The sequence below is a fragment of the Rosa chinensis genome, chromosome 4 (assembly GCF_002994745.2).
Source record: "Rosa chinensis cultivar Old Blush chromosome 4, RchiOBHm-V2, whole genome shotgun sequence".
NCBI lineage: Eukaryota > Viridiplantae > Streptophyta > Magnoliopsida > Rosales > Rosaceae > Rosa > Rosa chinensis.
This window is the reverse complement of record NC_037091.1, coordinates 50,774,501-50,783,848: the sequence shown is the minus strand read 5'-3', so window position 1 is coordinate 50,783,848 and position 9,348 is coordinate 50,774,501. Positions and strand designations below refer to the sequence as shown.

The 9,348-nt window shown below is 35.9% G+C and overlaps 1 protein-coding gene and 1 long non-coding RNA gene across 2 annotated transcripts; both read right to left on the bottom strand.

The window, feature by feature from the left end:
• Positions 1-1,248: 1,248 nt before the first annotated feature.
• On the bottom strand, positions 1,249-5,179 carry LOC112196054. The gene is made up of 9 exons (XR_005810182.1): positions 4,876-5,179; positions 4,549-4,662; positions 3,726-4,457; positions 3,570-3,635; positions 3,197-3,323; positions 2,469-2,683; positions 2,299-2,344; positions 1,856-1,983; positions 1,249-1,292 (listed from the first exon to the last, which is right to left on the bottom strand). It is a non-coding gene; the product is annotated as an uncharacterized LOC112196054 (long non-coding RNA).
• A 987-nt stretch (positions 5,180-6,166) lies between these two features.
• LOC112200381 (palmitoyl-monogalactosyldiacylglycerol delta-7 desaturase, chloroplastic) lies at positions 6,167-7,662 on the bottom strand. The gene is made up of 5 exons (XM_024341411.2): positions 7,307-7,662; positions 7,044-7,184; positions 6,836-6,976; positions 6,599-6,705; positions 6,167-6,511 (listed from the first exon to the last, which is right to left on the bottom strand). The coding sequence occupies exons 1-5, from the start codon at positions 7,595-7,597 to the stop codon at positions 6,310-6,312; spliced, it is 882 nt and encodes a 293-aa protein (XP_024197179.1). The 5' UTR covers positions 7,598-7,662; the 3' UTR covers positions 6,167-6,309.
• Between the last annotated feature and the right edge of the window lie 1,686 nt (positions 7,663-9,348).

Sequence of the window (9,348 nt, the reverse complement as noted above, 5' to 3'; positions counted from 1 at the left end):
TTTTTCCTTCATTTATAGGTTAAAAAAAAAAATTAATTTATTATATAATGATATCTGATTCATGATTGACTTGTCAAATAGAAAAATAAAAAAAATAAAAACACTACTAGAATTATAGCCCCAGACATCGGTCAAAAACCGATGAGAAAAAAAAATCCAACCGATGTCTTTGTGGGTGATGAGAAAGATCCGGAAAATGCAGACATCGGTTTTTAGCCGATGTCTAATATTCGGGTAGACATCGGTTCCTTATAATAAACCGATGTAAAGAAGTTTAAATGATAACAAACTTGCATGCTTTACTATTGTTAAACCCACATTTTATTGTATTTAAAGCTTAAAGAAATATAGATTATATAACACAAGTTTGAGTTTTAACATCGTTATTGATTTAAGAACCGATGAGTAATACTGTTGTAGACATCGTTTCTGACAATGAACCGATGTGTGGATATGTTAGTAACATCAGTGTTCATTTCCGAACTGATGTCTGGAACTCGGTAGTATATCGTTTTTGATAATGAACCGATGTCTGGATGTTTTAGTAACATCGGTTTTCATTTCGGAACTGATGTCTGGCACTCGATAATATATCGTTTCTGATAATGAACCGATGTCTGGATGTTTTAGTAACATCGGTTTTCATTTCGGAACTGATGTCTGGCACTCGGTAGTATATCGTTTTTAACAATGAACCGATGTCTGGATATATTAGTAACATCGATTTTCATTTTGGAACTGATGTATCTGTATTTCTGGACATCAGTTTTTACGGCTAAAACTGATTTCAACTTTATATCTAAACATCACATTCTATAAAGAGGATTCTGTCCACAAAATAGAACTGTGATTATAAATTGCAAATTGGGGTATTATATCCGACATTCATCATCCTTAACAGTTTACAAAATGGGCAAAATAAAACCCCAATTCATATATGCACCTATATACTACAAGGCTAGCCTAGCAATTAGTATTCTTGTTTGTTCATAATTGCTACAAAAAAGTTAGTTAAAACTAACTCAAAATCAAGAAACTGGTCAGAACCTACAACAGAGTCTGTAAGTAGTCGGCTACTTCAATGCGGACCTCGTCAAGTTGTTGTTGGGTATACCCTTTCCGATCCTTTACCGCCCACTACAAATACCTATAATTCAATAAATAAATCACTTATCTGAAATAGAAAAGAAAACAATTGGGAAGCTAATTGCCATAACTCTTGTTAGTTGAGATTTGACATACCTAAAATCCCACCAATATCACTCAAAATTGATCCAGATTGGGTTCAGTCCCTGCAAGGCAAAATAGTCGATGATCATCAAATTTCACAATTCACATTTGGCAAAGTTTTCTCGATCCCAAGCATTTGAGCCTACAATGTGGAAATATAGCAAGAGCAAGAGCTAAAGCATTGCTTTCTTCAATTTCTGCAACTTTATATTAAACAGCAGAGTAATTGCAGTTATATCATGATCCTCACAAATCTTCTAGAATTGTAAGAATAGACAACGAATATCATAATCTACTTCAGCCTCTAAATCCTATTTAAGGCGGCACAGAATCAAGAATTTTCATCGAGATGATTCTATAATTATGATATGCAACAGTGGTTTATATGTTCAGAAGCAGAAGCATGAAACCTTGTGAAAGAAGAGCCTAATCTCTCCTAGCAAAACATCAAAGCTTTTGAAAATAAATAGACATACTTCACACTTGCCATCATTAGTAATTTCGAAAATTTCTTCACACTTATTTCCTTCACAATTGAATCACACACCTCATTTCTTCTCCAACAGTTTGATCTTTTAAATAATAAGAAAACTGAACTTAACTAACTACATTGAACTACTATTACTTGGTAGTAAGCAGTGAGGGGTTTTGCAAGCTCAATGACCACAACATTGAACCTTTGCTCTTACCACTGTGATAGTCCTAAGGCTCCAGACAAAATTGAAGTTGCCGCTTTGATCTGCTAGCGTTGACCTGCAACAATGATGAATTAAGAGCACCATTCAAAATTGAAAGAAGCTTAACATGTTATCAGTGCCATTCAAAATTGCTGCCCAAATATGTTTCTTTGCCTTCTAATGTAATAAGTATCTAGCATGCAGCATGCTGTCTAGAACATGAAATCAGTTCACACATGCAAATAGCAATGACTAAGGTAAGTTCAAAAGGCTAAAATGCAGTCAACCCAAAACCAAGTAGCTTTGGAAAAAAATATATACAGATACATACATATATATATATATATATAATTACAACTTTAAAAATAAAATGAAGTGATTGACATCTTACCTGTTAGCTTTCTTATGGAGTTTCTTTATAAGTTTCCGCTACTTTTCTGGATGGTTATGTATGCAGTTATGCACAGAGATAATCACATGGATAAAAATATCGTCAAATTAACTTAAGAGTCTAGAAACACAAATACTTAAATTTAAAAAGCATTCTAGTAAAACACTCACATCCTCTATCGGCTCAGATCAAATCCTCACAGGCTCCACCTCTTCAAACTTAATGAACTCCCTGATCAAGACCTTCTTCTTCACCTTCACCGGTAATTTTTCAACAAAGATAGTCCTCAGAAGCTTACTTTCGTAGGATATGTGTTGCAACTATGCTAAGTAGCCACTTCTAATCATGAACAGTGATATGTGGAGTTTCCTTTTTCTTTGGATTCCTGCAATAAATCAAATGAATCATACTTCAAAACATTGCACTTGCATATGAAGTCAGCAGAGAAAAGCAAGTTTAATTGTATCTAGACTTAAAATATTTTCCAGAAATTCTTTCCTGTAAGCCTAAACCTCAGTCATGGAAGAAAAAGTTCATAATCTGCATTGGAAAACCAAAATACCAGCAGGCCCTTGCTTAAATATATGAAAGAAGACCTACAAATTGGCAGGCCAACACTTTTTTATCAAATGCACCACATCAAAACCCAAACAAAATGAAATTATGCAGACTCTTTTATCAAAGTCTAATCATGCAGGACTTTCCTAAGTTCACATGTGTATAGTGGGTGGACAATGACTCATGAGATGCCCAGTGATTCACGAAATTCAAGTTCAAATTTACACAACGAAGTGAAAAGGAACTCTATCAAAATTGAAAACCTAGTATCGATCTGAAATTAATCATTATAATACATAACCAATAAGCATAAAAATTAATTTGGTGTATAAATTTGTACCTTGAATCTGTGAAGTAGAGCAGTTCTTCTCGTCTTTTGGATTTCCCTGCCTCTTCTGTCCTTCCCGTCTCCCCCTTCTTCTGTTTCTTCCTTTCTCCCCCTTCTTCTGTTTCTTCCTTTCTCCCCTCTGAAAACCCAAAATCCACAACTATGCAAACTATAATGAGAAATCAATCACACACAATCAAATATGGCTAATTGAATAATAGCATCAATATAATACCTCAAAACTTTAACTTACACAACAGAAAATCAAGAGCCTAGCTAAAAAATCCATACTACTCAACACGACTTATCTTTGAAGACGTATTAAAAGCAATTGCTTGTAATGCTAATAGAATTATATAATCCCAAAAAATGAAAACTATCTGACCTGTACTTGAAGCTGGAGCTGCTTCAAATACTCAACTGCTTCATCCAGCATTGAAGCCTTATCAGTCTAATAAAAACAAAACCCCAGATCACTCATTTGAAAGATAAACCACACAAAACAAAACAAAAAATTGCAGAAAATTTAAAAGCAGAGTACCTTGTTAGAATTTGGAATCAGGCACCAGATCAACATCTTCACGTTTAGTTCAATATGAATAGAGGTCCAAGTTCAAATGATTGAGATTCCTAAATGTTGGTAAGCTTTGGAGTATTTCATTGACATAAAGATTAACTCTGAAAGATAAAAAGTATCAAAACATCAATTTCATGCTTTATAATCTAGCTAAACTCAAAACATCAATAACCAAGAAATCAAGTACTATATATAATCTAAAAACTAAAACCTCCACAGAAAAAAACAAAAAACTAATTGGCAGAATCAGAAACAGAACCATTAAACACCAAAATTGTTATAAAACAGAGAATAAATATAATCTGCATAACGGCAAATAGATGTCCGAATATAATTTTCAACAACCTCTAATTTAACGAATCAAACAATAATCTCACACCCCCAATCCAACAAACTGAACTTCCCCAATCACATTTCTCACTATCCAATTAAAATTGCAGAACAAATTTCTCTAAAACTGTAAGTAGATGTCTATGCGTTAAATTTATAAGCAACCCCACAGCAGACTGTTGAAACATCAAATTACAAACTGTAATCAAAATCAATCAACCCCAACATTATTGATAAAGGAAATAGCGAGAGAGCCATTGACTGAATCCCATCAGGCCAACTCCGAAATCCGCAATTCTGCACAATCAACTTCCCATTATGCAACTCATTGCCTCTTTCAGCCCTCATGGGTCTTGGTTTGTACCTCTTTATCAATATGAAACCACAAATAAGCACGAACCCAGAAAAGCAAGTAATACTCAGATGAGAAAAGGCAGAGAGTAAGAAGAAGTAATACCTTTCTTGCAGCACCATCAATGGGTTTAGCAGACTTTAGAAGAACGAAAACATGCAAAATACCCTGCTCCTATCCTTTCTTCCTTCTTGAAAACCTTCAACTCCCGATCTTCCTCTGCAGATTGACAGCCAACATGTGCAAGAACTAAAATCAAACACATTCAACATGCACCAGCTCAAAATACCACACATTTAAGCCATTCAAAGACAAACCCAACTCAAATACACAAGAATTAAACAAAAAAGACTGAACTTTAGATCAAAACCGGACAGAAAATCAGTACTGGTGGTAACCAAGAGAGAAGAGAGAGAGAGAGAGAGGACCTACGTTGGAGAATGACAAGCTCAGGTCGGCTAATAAGCTCGAGGTCAGATCGGAGCTCAAGCTCGAGGTCTGGAAAACTAGATCGGGGACTCGGGGTCAGAGCGAGGCAGGGGAACTCGGGGTCAAAGAGCGAGGTCGGGGACTCGGGGTCAGGTTGGAGGCGGCTCCAGTAGGCTTAGGTTGGAGAATGAGGTCGGGAGTCGACGCAGGTCAGCTTGGAGAAGGAGATCGGGAGTCGATGCAGGTCAGCTTGGAGAAGGAGGCTAGGTCTGGAGGTCTGGGTTCGAAATTTTAGAGAAAGCGGAAAAAATACTGAGTGTTGGGGGGGGGGGGGGGAATGAAATTTTAGTCCCCGCGCGTTCTCAAATTTTTCAAAGTTAGTCCCTCCGCAGTTTTAAAAAATTTTCCAACAAAACCTTTCTCATCTGTTCAGTTAGTGACTGATGTCTATAATAACAATAAGATGTTAAAACGATTTTTAACATCAGGTGCAATCCTGACCGATTTAATAGTGATGATGTCTAATGACATTATTCTAATAGTGAAAGAAACAGATTCATAAGGGAGGGTAGTAGCTAGGGTAATAGTAAAAAATAAAATAATAGAATAATAGAACCCCCAATTCACACACCCAAAATAAAAACTAGAATGCGGTGCAATGAGTGGTCAGATGCTCAAACCCTATAGTTGGAATAGAGTATAGTGTTGATAGTGTAACACTGGTTACATTAATGGGAGAGTATAGTAGGTGCTAACAACTACCATTTGCCTTTATCTGGCCACATTTACTGGCCATATTTAGGGTAGGTTGTTCTTGTTTGTTGCTCTTGTTTTTTATTGGTCATTTGTATGATTTATTTTTATTAGTAAGATTATTCTCCTTTTCATAATAAAATTAGTTAATTACCGATGAAAGAGAAAAATAACTACAAAATGGTAAGCATTTTCTCACAACTAGTTTTGAAAATTAACCAGCTAGCTAGCTAGGATCAACAGCGATTACTTTGGCTTGAAGAAAACTGATGTACTTCTCCCTCTGATAACATACAATTTTCCCACTTCTCACCTTGGTCCCAAAAGAAAATGCATATATTTTCTCTTTGTTATCATGGTTGTCTAATTTTCAATGAAATAAGAACAGATTTGGTTGATATTTTATAAAGACAATTTTCAGATGACCTAATTTAAAGGAATGACTGTATAGTATCAGAAACCAGTACGCGATGCCAATAAGGGCATAAATGGAAACTCCTTAATTCAGAATGAAAGAGAGAGATAGAGACAATTTCCTTGAAAAAGATAGGGCTTTGAACAGTCACTGTTAATACATAGTTCGTCACCATACCCTAGTACACCACTAATTAACACAGACATGCATCCACCAAGTACGTACGCGATTGCATGAAATTATTGCGGGCAAATAGCTAACATGATAATTCAATATTTTTTGAGGGCCTTGCGGCGCATCTGAGATTCAGTGGGAACTTTGACGTCAGTTGCCAACCCAATTGCTTGAAGAGCTGTGATTGCATACCAAGTCAAGTCGACTTGCCACCATTCCAGACCTTGTCGAGCTGAGTATTCAAATGCATGATGGTTGTTGTGCCACCCTTCTCCAAGTGCGATCCATCCCAACAACCTATTAACCAAAACAAAATTATATATGTCCCAATTAGTAGTCGTTGATTAATCTAAATGTAGGGAGTGAGATCGAATATATCCATACCAATTGTTCTTTGACAGGTCGCCGGTGTTCCATACTTGTGTTCCCCAGATGTGACCGGCAGAGTTTACTAGCAAAGTGATGTGGAAAACACATACCGTCCTCACTCCCTGCAATCATTCATTAATCATAATGATAAGTTGTATTCGATTTTCAACTGTTTCTATCCGCAATAGAATGGCTACGGATTCGAGCCATGTATACACATGGTGAAGTGAGGAATTGCAATTTAGTACGTACCATTCCCCAAATAAAGGAAGGTAGTCCACCTAGGGCATAGAGCAAAGCTCCAGAAACAATTATGTGTAAAACGTATGTCCGATGAAGAAATGTATAGAACCACTGCTTCTTCATATCCTCAACGTTCTTCAATCCTCCATTCTGACAAAACTCATAACATTAATTTCAATTCATATTAAAATGTAATCCTTAATTAATTCCTTCTTACTTTTCGATATCGAGAAGTGCTATCAAAGATCCAACCCATATGACTAAACCAGAAACCCTTCAAGGGGCTGTGAGGGTCTCTCTCTGTGTCTGTAAACTGGTGATGGTATCGGTGCGTGCTCACCCATTCTATCGGACTTCCCTGCAAATAAACCATCGAAAATAAACAACAAACACCATTTTATTCTTTGGTCTTTTAAAAGAACAAAAGAATACTCAAACATCAAAATCACGTATATGTAGTAGCACTTGGTAATCACATACCTGAAGTGATAGAACCCCGAAATAGGCAAACAAGTACTCGAGCCATTTGGGAAGCCGTAAACTCTTGTGCGCAAGGTGTCTATGGAAACCCAGAGTGACTCCAAAACCAGTGAGAATAGAGAGCGCGGCGGCCACCCAAAAGGCAGCCAATGTGAAATGAAACGGAGCAAACAAACAGAGGCCGTGGAGGGCCAGCAAAGTAGCCGCTCTAATTATGTCTACCAAATTCCATGATCTCCCCCAAAATTGTACAAAGGGAGTCGTCACAATACTCACCACAAGGCCCCCCATTTCTGCCTGTCAGTTGCTGCGCTACAGTCTAGGCCAGGTATATATTTGTAGTCGATGAACTTAATCTGTATGAGAAGCAAGTGTTATATGTATAATGTAAGAAGAAGAATTAGCACAGGATCAATTCACAGATATATAAACACAATTCAATGAACACTTATACATATGTCTTGTATAGAAAATAGTTGAATAGAACTAATGTACGTACCTGAACTATCTATGAAGTCAGCAAAACAAACTCCTTGTTTATGGGGGAAGGACTCTTTTTTAATGTAGAGAATTCAGGGACCATCTCTTCCTTTATATAGAGTGCTTGAATACTTAGACTCAGTGGCGTGGCCAAAAATCTCATTTTAGAAGAGTCAAATTTTATCATCTAACAAATTAAACTCATTTTCAGTTAGCTTATAGGAACAACACAATCTTTTGCCAAAAAAAATATATAAATAAATAACACATCTTTAAAAAATATTAGTATAAGGAAATTTAGGAATAATATCACAAATGTTCACTGAACTTTGTTCTGTACGTTCAACACTTTGGTCACTGACTTTTTAAAAATATCACTTTAGTCACTTATCTTTTACATCGTTTTACACATTACTCAGTACTCACTACCCGTTAAATACTCTGTTATAATCTTGTAAATAATGCATATTATGAGGATATTTTTGTCTAGTTGAGATTTTCTCTATAAATCATATTAAATTATTTAATGGACAAGGAGAAGCATCGACTTTGTTGAGAATCCCAGACTTGTCATCAGCTGTGCGGTGATCAGTAATTCGTTGCTTACGGGAAGCTCCCCCTGATTCGATGTGAACGGAATGAGTGAATAATGAATTTGGTTGGGGCAGGCCGGTGCCGGTTCGAAGTGGGTCCAGTAACAAATTTGATGGGAAGTTGTTTGCTAAGACTAATCAAAGAAAGAAGTATTGATTTTGAGGTTTGCCTTTTGACTCGGACTGTACAAGCTTTGGCGGAGGATGCAGAGTTCACAAGTATATATGGATAAGGAGAAGAACATGATTTTCATGTTATTAAGACTGGGTTGTGTTTGTATTGTTCACGTCTGCAGGTTCAATTGAATTCATGACTGAGTAGTTATTGATGAAACTAAGAACTATATATGAAGCCTTGAATAAGATCTCTTCTTCTTCCTCTGGGATAAGATTTGATCATCTGAGAATATCTTGCTCCTATCATTATCCCTATAATGAATACATTTTTGGTGAGTGGTGATCCCATCCACTTTTTATATGAAAATTCATACTTCTCCACTCCAGTAGTAAAATAAACCAATTTTTTTTTTTTGTAGGAAATTGGAGGAATTGGTTGGCTTTATCTATTCTATTATTAAGATAAGAGAGCTTGCGCTTCGTAACTGAATTTTTTATTTTTTTATTATAACTCTAAAATATTAATAAACTTTAATATTAAATTAATTAGGACAATAGCGTCAATACATAAAATAAAAGATAAATAAAAATATAAAATAAATAGGCATCAAATGGCTATAGACATGGCAGAAAGAAATTGATGACTCCAAGACGTTAATTGACTGTATTTTGGGGAGAGCTGCTGTTCCATGACAACTTAAGATAATTTTACGAGATATATGTTGCTGGTACAAAAATTCCAGAATGTAATTTTGCGACACATATTTAGAGAAGCTAATTTTGTAGTGATCATTTAGCAAACCTAGCATATAATCTTCAGAATCCTAGGATATGGTTTTACTATTTACCCCT